This window comes from Python bivittatus, unplaced genomic scaffold (assembly GCF_059951505.1).
Source record: "Python bivittatus isolate LINGU-HERP-01145 unplaced genomic scaffold, Pbiv_v1 ctg000070_np1212, whole genome shotgun sequence".
Lineage (NCBI taxonomy): Eukaryota > Metazoa > Chordata > Lepidosauria > Squamata > Pythonidae > Python > Python bivittatus.
This window is the reverse complement of record NW_028277034.1, coordinates 43,241,051-43,266,548: the sequence shown is the minus strand read 5'-3', so window position 1 is coordinate 43,266,548 and position 25,498 is coordinate 43,241,051. Positions and strand designations below refer to the sequence as shown.

The window sequence follows — 25,498 nt, the reverse complement described above, 5'->3', positions numbered from 1 at the left end:
TTCTTGTTTAACGTTTAATGGTTTGCTCTTCAGTTTCGGGGTGTAGATGCTTTGCTGAACACATACTAAATGAACCTACTGATGTTTTGAAGTTTGAAATTAGACTTTGACATGTAAGAAAACTAACAGCTTATGTAAAACTTTGGATGTACTGACAAGTCCTGTTGATTAGCGCAGGTGAATTATTAAGCATGAATTAAATCAGTGGGACCTCCAAGCCTTAACTTAATCTGCATTGTGATTTTAGAATCTAAAATTGTAACATATGGGACTGTTGGATAGATTGCTTTAGAAATCATGTGATCTGTTCCTTCTTCTCTTCCAGAGCGCCTGCAGCTCCAAAGCCGGATCCAATTCCTGTGCAGCAGGTAAGGGGATCTTCCCCACTTCCCGAGTACAGGCGAATCCAGCTGTAGCCAGTTTTCTCTTCCACGTCTCTGAAATGCTCCTTTTAATAAATGCTGTTAATCTGAAGAGCTCTTCCAGTGCAACATAGTTCTGTTGTAAGTCCATTTCATTCATGGCATTTGGACATTCTTGAAATATGCTGTTTTCCCTATCTGAAAATTTGGTAGAGTACTTTCTGGCTTTGACAGTCCTCCTTCCTGTGCCTGTTTTGGAATTGGTCAAGTTTATATTGGGGTGATAACAAGACTAATATAAAAGTTTAAGGTTTCAAAAACAAGAAATAAAATGGGAAATGTCTATTACATTTCTTACAGAGTTTTCTTTGAGTTGAATTCAACTCTTGGGGACTTCAGGGACACTTCCAGCAGCTTTTTTGGCAACAGTACAGAAGTGATTTGCCACAACCTTTCCAAACCAGTTTGTTTTTTTTTTAACTTCCTAATCCAGTCTATAATGCTGGAATTTCCTGATACTAACAAGGCCTAGTTTAGTTTAGCTTCCAAGCCTAGACAAAGTTAACCAAATGCTGCTATCTGTAGAGGTCAACCATGTTCTTAAAAGTTCTCCTGAATTCTGAGAGTTACTGATTACAAGCCTGTTTGATAGGAGCTTATGAAAAGCTAACTTAATGTAAGACTTTTCCTGCCAGATTTCTAAAGGTGTGATACAATTGCTAAGAAGGGTCTGTAAAGGTGTAGGAAGGTTAGCTTTCCTTAGCAGAACATGATCTGTAATAGGTGATTCAAGCATGCCTCTTGATTAGCTTAACTCCATTCCAGTTAAAATTCATGTAGAGCAGACCATTGTACTACAGTGACCATTGTACTACAGTGAACTGAGTAACCAGAAGACACACTGTCACATTATTTTGCAGCAAAGATTTCCCTTTTCAAAACAACATATGTGAATTTGTCTTTAAATTAAGCTAAGATATACATTTTAAATGAGGGCAAGATAAGATTAGGTATATCCAAGAGCCTGGTTATAACCAACAGAACTTGTAAATTCTTTCTCTGATGTCAGAGTTCTACATGATGTCAAACTACTTTTGAAACTAACATCTAAAAAACGTTGACCATATGTCACAGGGAAGGAGAGGCATTGTTCAAATACAGATCTGTCTGAGGCAAGTGAAGCTGATCATGTAATCCTTTAGTAAGTAAAAACTTACTATGAGGATTCTATCTTTCACTGATTATCTGTAAACCTTGCACTGGATGAGTGTACTTTTTCCCTTAACTGTTTAACTGACCCAGTTTACAGTGAAGTTTTTGGCTAAAATAGTCTTACGAATTTAAGGCTACCAGCTCACGCATGTTAATTTTTTCTTTTTAACGATGCATGCTGTGTGATGTTGGAAGTTAGTGCTTTACGGCCAAAGTAGTGTAATTGCAACCTGTCAGTCAATCAATTGAGGTTTCACAATGAAACTGCTACAGATGATATTGATACATTTGCATGTGTGCGCACGTGTGTGGCTTTCCTGTGTATTTTTCTGTTTTTATTTCACCTAGGTAGAGCCTAAGGACATAGTTAAGCCTGTGCCCATTGCATCTCCAGTCGTACCCAAAATTTCATCCACAACCAGCGTGGCCTTCAATAAGGCTCCAAGGCCTTTTGGAGCTGTGTCCTCCTCCAAGGTCACTTCCATTCCATCACCATCATCTGCCTTCACTCCAGCCAGTGCGAGTCTTCCGTTACATGCTTCCCCTACACCCCTGGCCACTGTCACACCTCCCCCGTTCACTGCCTCAGGAGTGCATGCTAATGTAAAATCTAATGCTGACCAGTGTTCCCCTGTACTGAGTGCCACAAAGCCTGCTGTTAATACCCCATGGCAACCCCCACACAATGCACCTTTCAACGAAAATGCCCCAGAGGTGACAGAGGGGCAGCGAAGCGGATTCAAAGAGAACCAGGGTGACAATAAACAGCAAAATGGGTAGGTAGTTTCAGGGGCATTTTTTTCCTCCTATTTTAAAGGTCTCAAAAATATTTCCTCAGTAATTCATTGCTTGCTCTTTCTACCTTAAATTATAAGTGTAAAAAGTCAGGGTGCTTTATAAAATATGCTTTGAGCAGATCTATATATAACAAATGTATTTGCTTTTAGAAACCAAATTATAATTTGGTGAGAATGCTGAATGTTCTGTGCTGGAGATGGTCAGATCCTCTCACCAAATTGCCATTTCCAAGGATTCACAGCAAAATAAGAATGACTACTGAACAAGATTTAAATGTATAGCAAAACTGCATTCTTTTGTAGATGCATTGCGATTTTGGTTTTACAAGGGAAAAAGGGGTGACCTGTTGTACAAAATGTTTCTTTTCACGTTTCTAGCTAAGCGTTTTCCGTTCTATATTCCACATACTTTTCTTCTTCTCATCCTTTGTACTAATACAGAGCTTTTTCTCTACTTAATGATTTTCCCCTACAGCTTTTGTTCTTATTCTTCTGCAGTTTTCATTTTCTTTTTAAATTTGCAAGTATTTCACATTTCTTGGCCAAGTTAACAGTATTGACTTGTAAACATAATAAATATAGAGAAAATAATTAGGCAGGTATTTCCTGTAAACTTATATAAACCTATGATGTATTGCAACAAGAACAACATTGGAATGCTCACAGAATTGCAATAATCTCAGTAGGGCACAATATCTGAATTGAAAAAATCACAACATCTGTCTGTTAACAAAAGATATGAAAGTTCTTTATGCTAGATTTTGAATTCCAGCAGCATTTCTTGTGCTTTGTTGTACAGGTAGTCCTCGCCTAACAACATTCATTTAACTTCAGTTCAAAGTTACGACAGCCTCAGAAAAAGTCCTTTACAACTTGTACCTGCACTTACAACCATCGCAAACCATCATACACACCCTGCAGTCACGTGATGGTGATTTGTGACCTTTTTATGGTGATTGTTAAGTGAATCACATGGTTGTTAAGCAAATTCTGGCAAAAAAGTCCATTGGAGAAGCTGGATTCATTTAATGATGTGATTTACTTAATGACCATCGTGATTTGCTTAACGCCCATTGTAAAAATGGTCATAAAATTGGGTCTGGTCATGTGGTGACTTGCTTAACGACCACCCCTCTTAACGACCAATTTTCCAATCCCTATAGTCATTAAGTGAGGACTACCTGTATGGCACAAATCTCGATTTTTCTAAAGGAGGCGAGCAGATATGCAATAACGTTTTGTTAAATTCCTTTGGAAGCCATTAATGGGAATCTGAAGAGGCAGTTATGTACTGAGAATAGTCATACTTCATTCTGAGGAATGCACTGTGGTAGAAGAAAAGCTTGATATCTCAGTCATGTTTGAATTTCTTATCGTTTATTTCCCCTTGCCCCCATTTAGTACAGTCTACTAAAAAATGAAAAAAAAGAAAGGCTGTTCATACTTCTGTGCTTCGTGCAGCTGATTGTCAAGTATGAATCCCCAAGGATTGTACTTCTGGCTGTTGAAAGCGATACAGCAAATCAAATATCTAAGTGTGTGAGCTTGTGAAGGCTCTGTCAGTTTTAGTAACCATTATAAGAATGAATCAGAATCAGGCTTAACCACAATTAAGACTACAGCTCAATTCTCTATAAAAGACTGTGAAAGATTGTCACTGGAAATATAAAACAAAAAAAAAGTGTGTGAAACCAAGGCTAAAAAAATGATTTTACTTAGGCCTAGATCTAAATGAAAGTGATTCACCGAAAGGACTACCAAATACGTTGCCTAAAATAAGCCATTATATTCCAATCTGTATGTGTTTCTCCAGAGTTGGCTCCATAGAAACAATTTGTATAGGTCTTAAGTTATAAATGGTTGAAGAAAAAAACAATTGACCTTTTTGTTGTTCATATTTTTTTTCCCTCTGTCAGCCAATTTCTTTCAGCAAAATTCCTACAGTGCAAAAAACCCAGGCTATGCTGCATAGAGGACATAGTTATTGTAACTATCTTTAAGGGCATAATGTTGCATGGAGCCACGCTATCTAAAATGGAGAGGATGAATTCCTGACAAATCTCACAGTACTTATAAATATATCTTGGCTATGCCTTGTAGCCTTCCACAAGGGCTTTTGCCAATCTAAAGTATAGGCCTGCCATTCAGCTGCAATTATTAGCATTCAAAAATAATTTATAACAACTAAAATAACTTTGTACTAAAAAGATTCAAGCAAACCCTCCCCCAGGCAAGATCCAGCCACCTCCTGTAGATTACAAACAATCTTCTCTACAGCGAATGTATGCAGTTGTTCCCATCGCTTTCCGAAATTCTGCTATGAAAAAGCTTTCACCAACTATCTGTCTTGTATAAAGGAGTCATACAGCAACCCAGACATTTAGATCTGTAAATCTATCTCCACTTTATAAGTCTGTTTGTGGATCAGCGTGGTTTGAACCGAAGACTTTTTTGAACCAGGTTGCCAAACGACATGAAGTTTTGCTTTTTCTTAAGTTTTTATATTTCATAATAAATGAAACTAAATCAAGAAATCAAGGCAAGTATTATCTCTGTTCTTTAAAATTTAGTGAGGTTTCCTGACAAGGTGAAAAGACTGAAAATTGGTTTCAAATGATGCCTGTGCAGTTATTTGTGGGAGAAGAATTTGCTTGCACATGAAAGTTCTAGTGCTGATGAAACAGCAAGATGATGCACTGCCCTTTTTTACAAATATATTTAGACCTGAGTAATATAATCTGTTTACCGGAACAGTCATAGACAGTAGCACATCTATTCAAGCAGCGTAGTTTGAGATTAAGCTCAAGTAATTAAAAAGGCCTTGCCTTTGTGCCTTAAGGAATTACTTGCAGAAATTAGAAATTAATTCAGAGAGAGGAGTAGTCAGTTTGTCAGTATAAAATGAGAAGACTAGTGGCCCTTGCATGCTTTAAATGAAATATTCTCATAAGCTTAACAGTGAAATTCAGTACTAAATAAAAGTTTGTATTTTAAGGAGTATGCAGATTTTTAAAATTGCACACAATTGAACATGCATATAATTATATACAATTATTAAGCCTGTCACAATTTTGTACGCAGGGTACAAGCCTGCTGAAAACAAAAGGACTTATCATAGGGCAAATATATAGAGAATTGGACTGTGTTTGTGTTTAATATTTCTAGCAGATTTTAAAAATATATTCTCTGTTTCCAGTTACTTTTCCAGCCATTTTTATCAAGCCACTGTTGTTAACCCCATACAGTGTACCTGATTGTAATCATCCTGGGGAAACTCATAGTTGAGTTGAGACTTCAGGAGCATCTACTTAATCACTGTGCTACATTAACTCTGAACAAAATGTATTATAATGACTCAGCAGTTCTGAAACTCTGGAATACTTGCCTTGATTTAAATTTTAGGAAAATACAGATATGTTGTAGCCTTTGTCCAGCATTGTTTTTGGGTCTACATGTTTTTGCAATACACTTGCCTAATTTTTCCAGCAAAGCCAGCAATAGATAATACAATGAGGATGTTGTTTATCAGCCACTTGTCACAGAGTCTGAAGCTGATTAAGACTGATGAGTAACTGGACCAAGGACACCTAATACATTTCTGCAGCTAAGGAAGGACTAGCTAGTTTCACTTCATCAGAATCAAAAGTAATTCAATAGTAGGAGCGTGTGACACCTAGTGAATGGATTAGCACCTCTTGGCCCAAAATGAAAATAACGTTTAGTATCCTGTGCGAATCAGCCACCGTGTAGTCAATAAGCGAAGCAAAGCATACAATATGTCCAACTTCCTATAAATCTGTCTTACACTAAAAAAGAGTGGCCCTGAGTTTTGACAAAATACAAGGGTAAAAACAATGTACACGTCCAACTGAAGAAGAAGAGATATTCTAAGAGGGAGCTGGAACTGGATAATAGCACTGATATAAAGGCACATCTTGAAAGGAGTTTCTGCTACGAGCAGTGAATGACTAGTCCAGTGTTTCTGAAACTTGGGAACTTTAAGATGTGTGGACTTCAACTCCCAGAATTCTCCAGCTGACATCACTGACTAGTCTCTTCTTTAAAACGTACAGAGATGAAGAACCCACAACTCTCTAGGTTGGTGTTTTTCAAACTTGGCAACTTTAAGATGTATGGACTTCAACTCCTGGCTGGGGAATTCTGGGATTGAAGTCCACATATCTTAAAATTGCCAAGTTTCAGACACACTGGCCTGGTGTTTTGTTTTTTAAGTGGCTGCATGTGTTTTGCTTTATATTGTGTTCTTAGTCCATGCATGGAAATTATCTTTTGCATTAGACTGATCCCACGGGCTAATCACTGGATGCAATAGGTTAATTAGATATTCTGGTTCAAAAGGTGTGGAAACACATGGACTTATAGGGTTTTGAGGTTTGATAAAGTAGAGTAGGAAGGAAGTTGCTATAATAAACATGTTGATTTTTTTTTCCTTTACAGGTTACAACAGTGACAAAGTTAGTATTTGGTGATGCTAGAATGGAGTTGCATTTTGTGCTTTTGAATAATTGGCACGTGTGGCTATCCAGAATTAAAATTCTGCAAAACAGAGCCTTGGCTTTTGAAATAAAGCAATACAAATTGTTTGAATTTTCACTGGTGTGTGGTTTTATTTACAATATTAAATTTTGTCATATGAGTAACTGGCAAACAGTAGAGATAATAGCAGTGAGTGAGTCTTTTTTAATGTCTGTGATTAGACATTAAAATAGGTGATTTTTTTTTTTAACTGAGATAGTCAAATGTTGCTAAATACAACGAAAATAAAGAAATTTATTGAAATAAAATTTAATTCAAGGATTTTTAAGCCTTTTTCTCACCTCTTCCCTACTGTTTCATTGACTTAGGGAAGAAATGAATTTGCCATGACTTTATCTTGTGGCACCACCTTGTGGCATGATGTGATAGCTGCTGGTAGATGCAAGCAATTCTTCTAGAAATTGGAAACTATGTTAGCTTTACCTGATTGTTCGCTTATGATTAAATGAAACTATTTTTTCTACTTGGCTTTAATATCACAATTAACTTTTATTAACTCTTTTTTGCTCCCATTTTGTCTGTTATTTCTTATCTGTACTTGAACATCCTGGAATCATATCCACTGTTTGTCTCTTTTCTGTCCCTCATTCCTTCAGTAACCCTGATGAGGTGTAAGTACTTTACTAATCTCTCTTAAAATTTGAGTTACAGTATATATAAAATAATGCTGTATTCTGTAGATACCCTTTGTGAATTAAGTCCTATTTCCTCTAAACTTAATGTCTAAACTGTGATTAGACATTAAAATAGGTGATTTTTTTTAACTGAGATAGTCAAATGTTGCTAAATACAACAAAAATAAAGAAATTTATTGAAATAAAATTTAATTCAAGGATTTTTAAGCCTTTTTCTCACCTCTTCCCTACTGTTTCATTGACTTAGGGAAGAAATGAATTCGCCATGACTTTATCTTGTGGCACCACCTTGGTGGAAGTGATGAGTTCCTCTGCAATAGAAGTAGTTAAGTAGAGATGAAAAGGCCACCTGGCCAGGGACCCTAGGTGATTTTTTTCCTAGGGAGGGAAATGAAGGGTTTTTTTTAAGTACTTTTTTTGTTTTTAAGGGTTGAAAAAAAGTATGCTGTAACTTTCTCCAATCACTGTCCTCCAGGTCAGTTGAACTACAATGGCCATCATGCCTCGTTGGAGTGTATTCCTATGAGCTAGGAATGATTAGAATAGTTGGCATTATAGTACAGTAGTGGAGTTGAGAAAGGCAGTACATCAGGAATGGTTGTGCCTGAAAATTGTTTCCTTTCCTCTTCTTTCTGTTAGATATTATAATAGTTTTCTAGAGAGGATTCTAGTCTGTATTCAGCACTTACTGACTCCGCTGGTAAAATAGAACTACAATATCAGAAATTTTAGGGAGGAGTTTGAAACTAGATGTCAGAAGAAAAGTCTGAATGGCTCCATGGTGGAAGTGATGAGTTCCTCTGTAATAGAAGTAGTTAAGCAGAGATGAAAAGGTCACCTGGCCAGGGACCCTAGGTGATTTTTTCCCTAGGGAGGGAGATGGATTAGATGACCTTTGTGGCCTTATTACACAAGGTTCTATAATCCTGTTCAGGTATTGCAAAGAAGTAGACAAATCACAGTGTGAGTTGCAATGAGTAGTCTATCTCCTCGCTCAAGTCATGCTGGTGATGTCAGTGAAGAGCCAATTCTTCTATAGTTGGGATCCTTTGCTTGTTCAACAGTAACTGCAAAGGATCCACCTTTGGAAAAAACAGGGTCAGTATGCCCAGCAGGATCAAGCAGGGTGTTTTTTTGCTTCAGGAGTAATTGGCTACATGTATATGATTGCTGACTCTGTAAGCTCACTTGACAGGTTCGGGGTTTGCCAATTCTTCTAAACAGAAAGCAGTCCTCATCTTTGTGCCAAGCTTAAGCAGGGGGATTGAGGGGGTAAAATGGTAGGGGCTTAAGAAAGACAGTTTCTTTCTTGGGAAAATAAAATTATTAAATGATTTTATTGGTGACTTATTAATAATAGCAGCAGTTAAACTGAATACTTATAATTCTTTTGTCTTTCTGTTCTTTCTTCTGCCTCTTTATGCTGGACTTCCTTGTATTCTCTTGCCTTGCTCTTTCTACTGTAATAAAAGGAAAAACCCACCTAAACGGTAATAGCCAACATTGTGCCTGTTTGGAGTTCAGAATTATGTGCTATGGCCTGTATGTTTGGTCAGGGTGGGGGTGGGGGAGGGAGAGAGTTGTGATAATAATTTACAGCTTGCCTGCAATTGTTCTGCATATCCATAACTAATTTTTGCACCATTCCAATTTTTTTTCTTCTTCCTCCTTACTAGGTAGTGTTAATAGGATCCGTTCCTCCCTCCCTTCCCCACTTCCCCTTCACCTACCTACCTACTTACCTACTGGGTTCAAAACTCTTTTCTTTGTCATGGCCTTTTTTGTTGTCTTGCAATACAAAAAAATCCTCCCAGTTGTCCTGTATTTAAGAAATTTGCCCCCCACACCTTTATCTTTATCTACCAAAGAGGGCATCCATATGGTAAAGGATTATGTAGTCTCAGTCCAGTTCAGCATTGCTAGCAAACCATCTTTACCAGTTGGTCAGCTTCATAACATTTTTTTTAAAATTATCATTAAATTAATATAGTATACTATATTTTAGAATAGATATAGCAAGGGGGGGAGTAAGGAAGCACCAGAGTCATTTCTGCATAATATTTTTCTGTGGGAAAATGTAATCTGTTTTGTTTTTCCTAGAGGGCAGTATAGGTATATATGGAGATTCAGTGCATGTGGTATCTTACTAAGAGCTATTCATTGAACTAATTGGAAGGATTCTATGGATTATTAGTTAACTTTCATGCATGTTCTGATATAGAGATTGATTGCAACTTATAATTCTTAAAAAAGGAAGAGCTGAAACCTGCTTTAATTTTAAATGTATCTAACTTGAAAGAATGGATCATCCACTCCAGAAAGATTTATATTAAATACAGATCCTTAGCATCTTGACCTTGATCAGTGTAATTGAAAAGTCAGTATTATCAAGTTCTCTTTCGCTTACTGATTTTACTATTCTTCTTCATTGCATTAGTCCACCACGGAAACACATTGTATACAGAAATACAGAATTTTTCCATCCACCGATTCATAGCAACAACAGCAAGAAGAGACTGATTGAGGATACTGAGGACTGGCACCCAAGGACAGGAACTACTCAGTCACGTTCTTTCCGGATACTTCAACAGATCACAGGCACTGAACGTAGTAAGTAACTAGTTGATACTATAATAAAGAACTCAAGGCTCATTAAATACGTATGTGTGTGACTCTGTATGCCTTCTTCCTTAGTTTTATGTTTTACGTTAAAAATTATATAAAATATCTAGGTGGATTTTTTGCCAGATTTAGACAAATCTGTCCATTTCTTCTGTTTCTTATTTTTCTCATTTTAAAATTTAATTCAGCCTACAGGTAGTCCTTGCTTAATGTCCACAATAGAAACCTGAAAATTGGTTGTTAAGTGGGGCGGTCATTAAGCGAGACACCACATGACTGGACCTGATTTTACAACCATTTTTACGACAGTCATAAAGCGAATCACTGCAGTCATTAAATGCATCACGTGGCCATTAAGTGAATCCAGCTTCCCCAATGGACATTTTTTGCCAGAAATTAGCAAAAAATGTCGCAAATCGTGATCACATGACTGCAGGACACTGCAGCCAGTTGCCAAGTGCCTGAATTGCGATAAGATGGACACGAGGGTGGTGCGATGGTTTGCAATGGTCATAAGTGTGAGTACAGGTCGTAAAGCACTTTTTCCAAAGCTGTCGTAACTTTGAATCATTGTTAAGTGAGGACTACCTGTATTTCCACACGATTGAATTTTTTTTTTTTTTTAAAGCACGAAATGTAGTATGCGGTTTTATGCACAGTTAACAGTTTCAAAGGGTAACTGTTTCATTGCCTGTACTGATTTGAAACTGCTTTACTGTGTAAGTTGCTTCTCATTTTAATGCAAAAAACAAACAAAAAATGAAAGAGATAAGTGTATATAAATATTGCATTCCTAATTGTGCCTATTTTAAAAATAAGATAGCTTTGTAATTATTTTTAAAAGCTGTATCAACATATATAACTCTTAGAAGCCTCATATACAAATAATATGCATACTTGAATCTCTTCAAGTATTCTTACTTTTTATCCCCCAAGTTCAGCTTTGTGCTTCCCCCAAAGAGGAAGGGAGTAATTAACCCATCCACATTCTCTCTCATTGTCATCAATGCTGTATAAATGTAAAAATCTAAAAGTGATATTTGAGAATTTGTACTTTTTAATTAGAGTGAATTCACAGTAATGAAATACAGCAGCATTGTATATTTGGCCAAGTTTGAATGGTAAAGGATGAAACAATAATAAATTTGTGAGAAATTAATTCTGTGACCCAGGTCGGTCTTTGAACTTGAGTTCTTTTCACTTCTTCATGAGCTACAGAGCAGGTGCGTTGAAAGTGGGAAAGTTTTCAAAAGTACATTGTAATATATCATAGTAAATGGTTTCTTATATGTAATAAATGCTGATGGATTATAAAACTCAATGTCTTTAGATAACAGTTTAAACTGTGGACAGGGTGTACTACATATGAACTTTTTAGAGTATCATAAGGCATTTGTAACAGTAGGATGTATTAGATCTTAGTCTCTCAAAGGCAATTAAGGGTAAAGGTTTCATGGATCAATGAAGAATGGCAGTTTCATGGAAACTGAATGAATGGCTTATTTTGTTGCAGTGAAAGAGTCGGAATCAGAGAATCCAAAGAAGATAAAGTAAGCTAATGATTTTATTTTTAAAAAAAATATTTTGCATGGTTTTGCTTTGGTGGTATTGGGGGAAAAAATCTTTAAGATGTCACAAGATTCTTCAGTCTTTCAAAAATCATGGACATTTTAAAGTTCTGGTATCTGTTTTTATTGCATGTTGTTTCAAAATAAATTGGGATAGGCCTAGAATTGCCCATTTAACATCTTTGATTTTTTTTAAATGAATTTGCAGAAAATTGAATATTTACATAGACATGGAAAGTTACTAATAATACTTATGTAAAAATGGAACAGCATCAGCAATAGAACAGGGAAAGTGAAAAAGCATTCATTTTTAAATAGTAGAAATAGTAATCAGAAATTTAGAGGTAATTGTTTATTCTTTTTCAATTATCTGAAATTTTACTGTGTCTTGTATCTGTCTTGGGCTGGAAATATTTCTCAAATCCACTCTGGATCTCTACTATTCATTCTTCCGTACTTCTGTAGAGTGCAGCCTAGCAGTGAAATGAGTCTTGCTTAGGCTACTGGAGCAGAAACTGATCTTATTGACTACAACATGGAAGCATTTAAAAGCATAAAGTATCAAAGTCTGTGCCCGTACTTTTTTCCTTTTCTTTTAGAAAATTTTATTATTAAAAATTGTATGCTACTCATCATTACCAAGTTTCCTAGGATAGCTTACACTGATCACAGTATAAAAACATTGAAACCAAAACAATAATTAAACATACAATCTATGCATAATTGTAGAATCATGAAACTTCTGTGAAACACAAAATATAAATCTTTAAAATATGAATCTTTTGTTTGGTGCCAGAAAGACAGGAAAGAAGGTGCCAGGTGTGCCTTTTTGGGTAGAATATTCCAGAATAAAGGAGATACTATTGAGAGAAGACCCACTGCTAGGAGCTATTTATCCCACCACAGCATGAGGTTGAACCTGGAGCAGGGCCTCTGAGGATGACCTTAGAGAAAAGATAGGATCATATGGGAAGAGGCAGTGTGGTCTTGATTCATGTTAAAAACCAGCATTTAAATCCTAATACCGTGCAGACTTATAAACCTACAGTATATTCTATGGAAGAGCTCTCCATCAGAATAAGTTCCTTCAGTTATCGCTACCTGGTGTTTGGTGTTCTGTAAGATACTGCAGAACATGTGCTTGGGGTGTGTGGACTATGGAGTATCTTGCTTATGACGTTTCAGTTTTAATCATATGCAATTGTGCTAGCACATACATTTGTTGGCAGTGTTAGAAATAGAACACAGACTTTTTTTTTTTGGTAAAAAGTTGGATTCTGCATCAAGGTGAACTAACTTCATTAACTTTACACAACTTACCTTGCATAACTGTGAGTTGATTAATCATGGGAGGAACAACACCTTCTGTTCTGGCCTTTGAGAGTCAGCCGATATTGGCTGCTTATGTTCAAGGGTCAGTCCACAACCGTAAGAAATAGAAATTGGCTTTCTCATAAAGGTTGGCAAGTTTGTACAGGAGTGCAAGGACAATTAGTGTAAACTCAGACTGCTAATCCTGTGTGAATTCTGCATGCCTTGGTTTGTCGTGTAGAATGGATTGAGATGCAGATGTCCTTCCTCTTATCTGTCTTCTTCTGTCACTTCTTTCTGCAGGGAAAAGATCCCCCTCCACATCATAGGCCCTAGATACACAAAATTACGTGACTGGCACCATGGCGTTTCAGCACGTGTCCTTAACGTCCAATGATTTGCCAAGTCCTAAAATATGAATGATGAGTCCTTTTCTTCCTCTTTCTCTTCCAAATGCTTTGCAAAGAAAGGAATGAAAAAAAAAAACAGCTTTGAGAAAGTCTAGCCTTTTATATATCATTTTTTTCTTTAAAACATTTCCTATCAGTGTATTAAGAATGAGATGAACGTGTGCTGGATTAAAGCCAGTATCTCTGTAAAAACCATCATGCAGGTGGCACAGAAGATTCATCATGGCTTGAAAAACTAAGGTGCCTTTTCTCTGGCTGTTAACTGACAAAGGTGCTATGCTAAGATACAGAGAAAAAGTTACAGAAATGCATACTTTGGAAAACATGCATAATAAACTCTTCTTTAACCATCAGTGTGCACTTCCTATATGGGTCTGGTTGGATTCCATAAAATCAATGTTTGTTTCCTGTGGTGGATATATTTTGGAGCAGGATGTAAATGTTTTCAAAGGGGTAAAGGAAGAAGAGGGTTTTTTTATGTTAGTTAATGGGTTTTAGCAATAGTTGCATTATACAGCTCTTGCTCTACTTGAGAGAAATGTTGCTGTGTGTGTAGAAGAATGCATTGGAACTCTTCCGGACACAGATCCAAGTGAAAACTATGTTACAGAAGAGCCATGTAAAACAGCAAAGGAAAATAGTATGAGTTAAATTAATATAGGTTTTATTTATTATGGAGTGGATTGTTTGGATCTTAATAGCAATTTTGATCATGCATATTACTTTGTAATATAATGTATTATAGCAGATCCATACTCATCTAATTTATGCTATGTGGAGCTCAGAACGACTGAATAAATAATTGTGTTTAATTTAGTTTCTCTTTTTTCTTTATATTCTTTCAAAGTTTGCACACATATGTACCATATATACACTTACTTGAAAACATTACTGAGAAGGTGTAAGAACAGTTTGTTGCCATAAGAACAGGCTGCTCGACTGAGATCTTAAAGAAAACAGGCACTTCTTCCGTTCATTTTAATTTTCTTAACATTTAAAGGGAGCCCCCATTTTACTTACAAGAACTTCAGGGACAAATGACTTGTTTACATTCATACATGTAACAAACTCAGATATAAGTTTTGAGGTGAACTGCCCTGATTATGAACATTTTCTACATAGAATTTTCTTCTGATGTGTATTCTGTCTTTTATGACAACTGTCATCGCTTTCTATTTGTTGATTCTCTAGGGAAAGTCAAACTGAGAATGGAGATCTAAGGTAACTCAGTTCTCTGACATTAACAGCACATGTGCATAAAAAATACCAAATACAGTGGCAAATACTAAGCAGTACTCATCGTGTGGTTGAACTCAGAAGATCAGTGCCTAATAACTTCTTAAAATTTGTATTTTACTTGTTCTTCTTGGTTAGCTGATACTTCATTGTTTAAATCATGGAACTGTTAAACTTACAAGTGTAATAAAGCATCAGTTCTCTCTTCAGTGCATGTGCACCAGAGCAGTCTTCCATTAGTACACAAAAGTAATGCAGTGTGACACTGTGGCCTGCATTCTAATTGTCCACCTGCTTGTGAAACTGTTGAAAGTTTTGTAAATGCTATTGTGGCTTTTATTTCACCATTGTAGTGATTTTTGCTACAGTGCATCCCAAATTTCAGATTTTTACTCATGCTAGGAGTGCATTTCTGTAGTTGTATGTTTAGTTATAGACTATATATACCTCTATAATTACCCAACCTTAGCTTTAGTTTTATACTAGTGTTCCACAGTAGCATTGGCTCAAAAACAAAGTAAGTCTATTCAGTACATATACATCGGGAAGCTTCTAGTTGGTATCTCGCTTCTCTGTGAATTGACTGTGTAGTTTTACATGCAGTCGTGTGAAAAAGAAAGTACACCCTCTTTGAGTTCTATGGTTTTACGTATCAGGACATAATAAAAATCATCTGTTCCTTAGCAGATCTCAAAAGTAGGTAAATACAACCTCAGATGAACAGCAACACATGACATATTACACCATGTCATCATTTATTTTACAAAAAGAAAGCCAAAATGGAGAAGCCATGTGTGAAAAACTATGTACAACTTATGATTCAATCGTTTGTAGAACCACCTTTAGCAGCAATAACTTGAAGCAATTATTTTCTGTATGACTTTGTCAGTCTCTCACATCCTTGTGGAGGAATTTTGGCCCACTCTTCTTTACAACATTGCTTCAGTTCATTGAGGTTTGCGGGCATTTGTTTATGCACAGCTCTCTTGAGGCCCCGCCACAGCATTTCAATCGGATCGAGGTCTGGACTTTGACTGGGCCATTGCAACACCTTGATTCTTTTCTTTTTCAGCCATTCTGTTGTAGATTTGCTGGTGTGCTTGGGATCATTGTCCTGTTGCATGGCCCAATGTTGGCCAAGCTTTAGTTGTTGGACAGATGGCCTCACATTTGACTCTAGAATACTTTGGTATACAGAAGAGTTCATGGTCGACTCAATGACTGCAAGGTGCCCAGGTCCTTGGCTGCAAAACAATCCCAAATCATCACCCCTCCACCACCATGCTTGATGGTTGGTATGAGATGTTTGTGCTGATATGTGGTGTTTGGTTTTTGCCAAACATGGTGCCGTGCATTATGGCCAGACATCTCCACTTTGGTCTCCTCCATCCAAAGGACAGTGTTCCAGAAGTCTTGTGATTTGTTCAGATGCAACTTTGCAAACCTAAGCCGTGCTGCCCTGTTCTTTTTAGAGAGAAGAGGCTTTCTCCTGGCAACCCTCCCAAACAAGCCATACTTGTTCAGTCTTTTTCTAATTGTACTGTCATGAACTTTAACATTTAACATCCTAACTGAGGCCTGTAGGGTCTGAGATGTAACCCTTGGATTTTTTGCAATTTCTCCAAGCATTGCACAGTCTGACCTTTGAGTGAATTTGCTGGGATGTCCACTTCTGGGAAGATTGGCAACTGTCTTGAATGTTTTCCACTTGTGAATAATGTTCCTCACTCTAGAATGATGGACTTTACATTGTTTGGAACTGGCCTTATAACTTTTCCCAGATTGATGGGCAGCAACAATTGCTTCTCTAAGATCATTGCTGATGTCTTTACTCTTTGGCATTGTGTTAACACATACCTCAATGCTCAAGACCAGCAAAATCCTGAAACTTCAGCTTTTATAGAGGTAGTCACACTTGCTCAGTTGAGCAATTGATCAAGGGCATTTGATTAGCAGCACCTGGCTGCTAGTTAGCCTCTTCATACCTATGGAAGCAGTAAGGGTGTACTTAGTTTTTCATACATGGCTTCTCCATTTTGGCTTTCTTTTTGTAAAATAAATGATGACATGGTGTAATATATCATATGTTGTTGTTCATCTGAGGTTGTATTTACCTCCTTTTGAGAACTGCTAAGGACCAGATGATTTTTATTGTGTCCTGATATGTAAAACCATAGAACTCAAAGAGGGTGTACTGTCTTTTTCACACGACTGTAGATCTCCCCCATCTGTGTTATGGGAGTGATAATATTGACCTGCAGGATTACTGTAAGAAAGGAATGTCCTGACGCACATTTGAACACTTGAAAATATGTTATTATATCATCATACACTATGGGATGAACACTAGTTAATTAAAGAAACTGTGGTTTTCTGTAATAATTAAAATGTTGCTTTTGGAGCTCCTGAAAACATATTAGGGATTTTGCAGGTATTCATGGGAGATATTGGGGAGTACTTAATCACCGATTTCTTAGCCATGATAGCCACTGTTCTCCAGGTTAACATTTCTGTTGACTAGTCAGTGGAATTGAAGATGGAATTCATGGCAGATCTAGAAATTACTTTAAATCAGGATTTCCCAAATTTTATATAGCGACAGAACATTTTTTTCTTTCTAGTACTTTTTTTACAGCCCCAAAATGTAAACATGCATGTGCACCAAATGATGGGTGGACTTTTGCAACGAGTAAAGTAAGTTTCTGAAGGCTTAGGTTGCCCAATTCCCAGTGGGAAAGCTTTAGAGGAATCTTTTTTTTTTCCTCTTTCCCCTTCAGTAACTGCCACACTCTGGGCAAAATTGTTTGTGTATTTCGAAGGACTAGGGTTTATTTTCCCCAAGGACCAATACTAAGCTGAACACTGCACTTCAGGAAATGCTCTTCAAAGGATACTTAGTTACTCTGCTATCATTATTTTGGGGCTTTAAACTGTTATTTATACTGGCTTTTCAATGTTTAATCTTGTACTTGAGCCATGTTTACAGAAGGCAATAAATAGGCTCTACAAATTAATTTTCACAGTAATCTGTCATTTCTTTTTTCCTGGCCTATCTTTTAAACCAGGCTAATGTTTTTCCAGTGTTTTTATAGTTGCAAACCACAAGGGTTGCATGTGGCATGATTTCTACTCTGAACAATGTATTGTGATATTATATCCAGGATTACTTTTAGTTCATCCTCATACTGTTTCACCAGTGGTGCCAGTTCGGATTATTGCAAATTGGTGGGAATGGCTAAACATCTGTCTTTACTGATATGGTGTTTTCCAGATGTGTTGGAACTACAGCTCTCAGAGTTTCAACATAGCATGACTGAATTCTGGGAACTGAAGTTGGTAAAAATGCTTTGTATCATCCATGGGGTAGACCTAATTGGAATGAATAAAATTTGTACAAAAAGTTGCAAAACAGTGAAAGTACAGACTGAATTCTCCTTTGTTTGCCACAGCCATTATTGTAATAGGATTCTGGCCTATTTTGGTATCTGGCAATAATTACCAAATTATCTACCAGAACATTTACCAGAAAAATGATGCCAGATAATTTTAGTTAGCCTTCTGGTGGTTGTCTTTCATTTTCGTAGCTTTGTAGGGTCAGGAAGGTATTATGCAAATCAATCCTGGATCATTTTTATGTTTTTCTTCACTCAAAGAATGCATTGCTTTTGCAAAAGTGGGAAAGCACTGTTTAAGAAAAGTGTTTTTTTCTGTAATTATTCCTATGTCTGTAACCTATTTTTCTTGTACTTCTTAATATTCACATTCTTGTTTTTTCCCTAGGGCTGTTTTAGGTCAGTCTGCCTTTTCCCCTTATATGTCTTTTCCTCTTCATAGCACAAACTATTTTCATCTCTGCATCATTACTGTTCTGCACCCAACAATTCTTCCCTGCAAGCAAGCCTTATGGCTTGATATAATTGGGTCATCAACTTGTCATCAACAGTCCTTAGGCAAAAATAGTGATATTCACCAAAAGACTTGCCAGTCATACTCCTCATTGGTCGATAAATAATACCAGCATTGAACAAATACAGGCTTTTAAATATCTAGGAATTAGTTTTCAGTCCTTCATAGTTTGGAGCAAACAATCCAAAATTGTCACTAATTGAGCTCATAGGACTAAACCTAGGATTGTATTTTGAGAGTCAGTGGAGGTGGTAACCCTGTGTCCACTGCCAGTAATATTTTTTTAGAGCTAAACTGATTAATCTCTTGCTATATGGCTCCCATGCTTGCCTCTTTAAAGGTGTAAGACATATATTGGTGGTACAGTGAAAAAGTTTTAAAGTCTGTTCTCCATGGTTCGTAGAATGGTCCTAATTCTTTGTGATAATTGGAATCAGAACTTGCTTCTATAGGAGTTTGCATTAAACTTTACCACCTTAGATTTTGGATTATATTGATCTTCACAGAAAGTTTGTAGCCCCTTCAAGTCTTCTAGATGGTTTTTTTACTCAGCCCGGAAAAAAGCTTTGATTAGTTTATTTATTAAATGTATACATAGAGCCATAGGCTGTTACATCTAGTGACATTACCCCCCCCCCAAATGAAAATACAATTACAGCAGTATAAATTGATTCAGCCCTGGCCATGCAACTTCTGTTTCTCAGTCTGGGAAAAGGTATTGATTTTGATCCTACAGAACACAGCTTCTGAGTTCAATATCTAATTTCATTAGGGTTTGAAGGACCCATCACAGAATTAAACATCGTATTCTTGATACCACTGTATTACCATTTGAAAGAATGGAGGGCCATTCAGTTGCTTCCAAGATTTTTATGTGAATTTTGCATAGGCCTGTATATATTTGTTTTCGTTTTCCTATCACAATGAAACCTGGATCCTTGTTCCTTCTGCTAGAACACATGAGCACTGTAAAGAACTACCAGATTCTGTTCAGCGTCAGCTGTTATCCAGTATGTCCCTTCTTGAGCCTTCCCCACAGATTATGCTAATATCAATGCAGGCACAGTATTTGCATTATTCTTGCCTTTTTTCCCCCAAAGCCATAAATATTTCTACAAACTGATTCCCCCAGATCTTTATGTCCCATTGCTCCTACCATTTTTCCTTCTGTTTCTGATAATCCTTAACTGTGCCTTATTCTTGTTTACCAAGTTTACCAAGTTCAGTTTTTATAAAGCTATTTTGCCAGGAATCAGATGCAGATGGGCATAACCATCAATACTGATAGCTGCTGAAATGGGGGGGGGGGGGCAGCCCATCCATCTACATATCCTGGCTTTGTAGGGCAGATCAAACGTTAAATCTGTTTCTTTCTAAAGCTAAATTTTTAAAAAATCTGTAATGTATTTGATTGCCTTATTATTACTGTTTTTATTCTATAAAAAAAGTTGTATTTTCTACAGTAGCTAGACTTAAAAACACAAGCATTCTGTATTATTCTTACATATAAATCATATCTAGAAATCTAACGAATGGACCAGAAGCTCAACAGTCCCATCATGTAACTACTCAGATCTGTGAAATACCTGAAGAAGTTCAACAGTCAGCACTACCACCACAGGTTCAAAGGTTGGCTTCTCTTTCATGATTCCATCAATTCACAGGTCACTGGCATGCCTAACCTTTGTTATGAAAACTCATTTGTACCATGTAGTAATACAACGATTAATAATATCTTAAAAAGTCACGCGCATTCTTGATTGGGTAAATATCACATTTGAAAGTCAGAGCACTATGTTTATCGCCACTTCTACTACCAGCTACTACCAATTACTATTAGACTCAAGGCTTTGGGAAAAACTACAGTTGCTTCTTTTCTACATAGAGGGCACGTTCACACATCATAATCCTTCATATGTTCTGTGCTTATTGCATGGAAAGTGGCTAGGTGGTAAAGAAGATCAAGGGAAACTTACTGTGATCTCAACTGCTGGGAAAAAAAGAGATTATGTTATTGATGCTCTTTTGTTGTGGGGTTGAAGTGGGGACGCAAAGTAGTAGTAATGTGCCAAAGCGACATGACATATGCTCTTGGATGTTTTTCTGTGTCTGTTTGCCAAAAATGAAACAATTGCTATTCTAGATCTGATTAGGTCTGCATGCTATTTCAATTTTATTGAAACTTATTCTGAGGATGTATTCAGAACATTCAGATGTAAGATAAAACCTGGGCATCACGAGGATCTGCTGTTATTTTATCTAACTATTGAATTGTCACACAGATCTAAATTGTGTGTGTTTACTCAGTCTTGACTGTTTTAGAAAAATAGTAGGAACTATACCAAATGCAACAAACTTCAAATTTAACATGCATACTAATCAAGTGTTTCACTGTATTAAAACTCACACAACCTTGCAGTATATCCAAAGAAATGTGTAGATATAAACTTTGGGGAAAAAAATCTTTGAACATTTGACTTATTCTCGGATTGGGGATGGAACGGAAACAAACTCCCATGAAACAGGGCAGAAGGAAATGCATCTAGTTCTGTGACCATAGAACCAGCTCTTACTGCCATTTCTTCTACCACACTTTCTGGACCTAATATCTCTGCTCCATCTTTCAGGAGGTAAATACTTCTTGGTTTCTTCAATATATATCATAATATGTTCTTTATTCACCTTGTTTTTCTATTAGAAGTTGTGTTGCCTAGATTTGAACTACAGTTTCATTGGTAGAATTCTAGAAATTATTTGGAATTGTAATCTGAGAATATTATTAATAGTCATAATGTCTGAGGGAGAATTATATCATTCTGAATTTATACATGAATACCAATAGGATTTCCATCACTTCTAAAAGATACCAAAAATTATACGGTGGTTAGAAAATGTCAGTGGTGGAACCAGATGTAAGATTAGTCTTTTAAATCAAATTAGTCTTTGCTAGACATAACTTAGTTCTCATTTGTTCCAGGAGAGCTATTCTAAATGTGGAGTCTCCATAGGTGGCAGTGCCTCCCCCATCTTGACTTATCTCAAAAACTTAGTAGAGTCAGCTTTGGTTAGTACTTGGACCACCTGGGAATTTCAAACATTTGGCTAAACTAGGAAATAATTTTTTTAAAAAACAAGCACCCTTGGAGGAAGGTAAACTCCTTTGGTGTATTGCCAAAAATACTTGAATGGATACCATCAGGAGGATTTGAATTTGATTTGAATTTTTATCTTTTAATCTAATATTGACTAAATCTGGAGATAATACATTATAAAGAATGAAGAGCTGTAAGGGTAAACTCAGAATTCAGTCTATCCCAGCATTTTATCTTCAGTGTTAACCAACTAAATATTAAATATTTAGCTTAAGGTAGATATAGCCAGTTTTGTAGAGGAGCAATTCCTTTTAACATTTGTTGAAGTAACTCCTTGGTATGATCCAAATTACATACGAACACTTGGAGTTATATATAATGCTGTACCAACATACAATACAAATATTAAGATTTAAAGTCAAACTGATTTTAATTGCATTGTAGATCAATAGCTAATGTTAGAAAGCTTTATGTTCTAAATCTGTGTTATACATTTCCTTCTTCAGAGAACTTTTTCTCAACAATCCATTGGAAGCCTTACCCAAGTGTGCACCTTATCCACCTGCTACAGTTCATATTCTGAGTGTTAACAGCCACATGGCCATTGTGTCCAAAACGGCATCAGTTATCACTAGGTAGTTTTAAATGTGTCAGTTGTGTACTGTTTGTAAAATCATATAATGGATATGCTGGAAGGGATGTATAGATTATCCATTCCAATCCCAGCTTGGTGCAGGAATTCTTTAAATAATTCCTAACTGTGGCCAACCAGCCCCATTTTTAAAATCCATGAGAACTGCTACAATCTTTGAGATAGCAAAATGCTTGTCAGCTTGGAAAACTAAGGGAAAAGACCTAGAACATTATTTTCTTTCCGATAGTGTCTTTTTTGACTACTTTTCACCTCTTACTTGTGACACATTCCAATTTGCATGCTTTCTTTATGGAGGGAGAATGCTCTGCATCTTTTCTGTGCCTGCAAGGGTATTTTATGTGACGAGATGGAGAAAGGAGTATTAAACTCTGCCAGAGGTTCAGTAATATTGCTTTCTTTTTGACTTGATAAAAAGATAAATTTCCAAAGCAATATAAGTATATATATTAAACTATTTAGAAGCAGATCTGGAGTTTATGTACTGTCAAATAATGTCCCAAGATGACTATATATAGTTAGTTGAAAGGCCATAAGCTAACACTACTTGAGGATAATAATTTGAATATTCATCCTAGTAAAGATGTTTTATTCCACCAGATGGCAGCAGCATATTGAGTAAAAAAAAAATAGGTATTACATAGTCCTTGAGGTCATATGTTTGTGGTTCTTTACAGATCAAATAAAAAGATGCCAACACCTTCATACAGACATAATATTCAGATTCATAAATTTATGAAAAAATAATATTTAAAAATCATGTTACCATTTATTTCATTAGAATCAATTTCTGTTAAAAGAAAAAAGTGTTGCATATCATGTATATTGAGCCTTCAGTGAAAAAAAATGTTTATCCCTCCCTAGAAACAAATAGTTTAGTTCCTCTTCACCAATGTCTGGACAACCTTTTTGTGGTATGTCAACTGACCTTGATTCAGTATAATTTATGGTACTCCTACCTACCAAGTTTTGTGAAAGGATTGTAGCATCTATTTTTAGGGCCTAGACATCTTGGACTGTCAGAAGCTGGAAGAAGCATGTCACTTCTGGGAAAGAAAACCATGATTATACTCCCCTTTATTTCTTAGAAAGTGGACTGTTTTCAGAGAAAAAAAATAGGTCATTGGATAATCTTAAAATGCTACATTCTTCTATATCATCCTTCTCCAACCTGGATGATGTCCAGATTTGTAGACTTTAATTCTTAGAATTCCCAACTAATAGGACCATTGCTGAGAGAATTTTGGGAGTCTACTACATCCAGAAAGCATTTAGGTTGGGAAAGCCTATTCTAGATCACAGATCCTTCAATGTTTCTGTTAGTTCTTTTTAAAAAATTCTCCAGTGCTTTAATTATTTGCTATTACTCATTAAGCAGTTAATATAGTATCTGTTTAAACCTAATTCTTAATTGAATTAAGGTCAAGAAGACTAAAAACTGGGTCTTCTGAATTGATTGCCCTGGTTCCAAAGTTGGGGACCAATGAAGCTAATCGTAAAAAGTGCCTACCCATGATGAATACCATGGGAACTCAGACCTTTGAGCCACTGGTGTTTCCTCTTGCTTCTACGGAATCTACTTTGACAGTCCAGCCTGAGAAATCCACATCGGTGCCTCCATTTACTGGCAGGTATTCACAGCCTAACATTATTAAGACTTACTTAAAAGACATGGAGCCTCTCTGTTTATCTTATGATTATGTACAACAGTTATGATGAGAGAGGAAACTAATTGCTGTCTTGGGGTTCCCTGAGCTTGGTTCTTTTCTTGCAAATATTTCATTACCCGGCTAGATAACATCTTCAGTGCTAAAATGGGATGAGGTTTGCTCTCTATTTATATACTGTGGCATGCTTTGCCAGTGCTGGTGGGGGTGGGAGGTTTTTTTGTTTGTTTTGCTCCTCTGGTAGTTCCTTGATTAGCATGTTTACCGCTTGATTGTGTGCCTGGTAGTAACCTTTGCTTATCTGGGTGCTGGTTGCTGGTGATGCACATCCATGAGCACCAGCTAGCAGTCAGAAGACATGATGAAAACTCCTTAATTTCACAACACATGGACAGACTGAACCATAGTTTTAACTGGGAAACTGTCAGCATTTTAGACCAAGCTAACTCCAAAAATGCAAGAGAATTCTTGGAAGCCTGGTATTCAGACAAGGCAGCAATTAACAGACACATAGAGATTAACAGCATCTACACACTATTCAAAAGAGACAAAAGACCAGAAGATCACCTCACCAGCAATCATCCCCCAGATAAGCAAAGGTTACCACCAGGCACACAATCAAGCAGTAAACATATGCTAATCAAGGAACTACCTAAGGAGCAAAACAAAACCCCCACCAGCACTGGCAAGGCAGGCCACAGTATATAAATAGAGAGCAAACCCTATCGCATTTTAGCATTGAAGATGTTACCTAGTCTGGTAATGAAATGTTTGCAAGAAAAGAAGCTCAGAGAACCCCAAGGACTCCACAGTTCAACCCTGAGCTACACATATTCGTCTCTATTGGTAATTGCTGTCTACCAAGGCAAAGATCGAAAAACAGTATCTTCCAAAGTGTCAGCATGCCCATGTACAAGTTTTTCCAGTCAAAATAAAATATTAGGAAATAGGAAATGGCTATTATTTCAATGTCAATAAGTTGTGCACCAAACAAACTGAATATAATAAATCTCTTTGAAGCTTAATACTAAGCAGTAACTGTGTTTCAACCTCACCTGTATTGATTTTTCCTGGGAGGGCAGTATCTTGAAATTACATTTATTCCAAGAACTTCCTAAGAAGTGTTGCTCAGCATAGCTTTGTGCATTTTCCTCCATTACTATTTTTTCTATGACAGATCAGCTACATTTTTGGACACCTGAAGTAAATTCTTCTTTAAACATTTTTAACTATTGATCCAAATAATTTGAAATAAAATGAGCTGCACTAAACTTGGGAGAAGTGATCAGAAACTATATACTTTTTTCTTTATAATTGCCTTTGACAAAAGTGCTGTGCTGACGTCAAGCTGCAATTTAAGAAGACAAACATGGAATTTCAAATGTTGCTGCACTTCTTCTGGGATGATCAAAAATCCCTTCATTCAAGCTGCCACACCTCAGTAAGATGGAAGAGCTTTTTTTCCCTCCCC

General features: G+C 36.6%; 1 protein-coding gene across 15 annotated transcripts in view; it reads left to right on the top strand.

Annotated features, from left to right (window-relative positions):
- PDLIM5 (PDZ and LIM domain 5) overlaps positions 1-25,498 on the top strand; it is a 140,286-nt gene that overhangs the window by 65,428 nt on the left and 49,360 nt on the right. For 2 of the 15 annotated variants that reach the window (XM_088133044.1, XM_088133042.1), the window contains exons 4-12: positions 326-368; positions 1,923-2,350; positions 10,001-10,173; positions 11,699-11,735; positions 14,666-14,695; positions 20,138-20,245; positions 21,142-21,246; positions 22,215-22,343; positions 23,782-23,991. In XM_088133044.1, coding sequence (XP_087989170.1) covers positions 326-368; positions 1,923-2,350; positions 10,001-10,173; positions 11,699-11,735; positions 14,666-14,695; positions 20,138-20,245; positions 21,142-21,246; positions 22,215-22,343; positions 23,782-23,991 — 1,263 coding nt within the window. Of the gene's footprint in view, positions 1-325; positions 369-1,922; positions 2,351-6,829; positions 6,847-7,524; positions 7,540-9,035; positions 9,054-10,000; positions 10,174-11,698; positions 11,736-13,367; positions 14,300-14,665; positions 14,696-20,137; positions 20,246-21,141; positions 21,247-22,214; positions 22,344-23,781; positions 23,992-25,498 lie in introns of those variants that run through there. The other 13 variants (XM_088133048.1, XM_088133053.1, XM_088133049.1 and 10 more) reach the window with 13 other exon arrangements.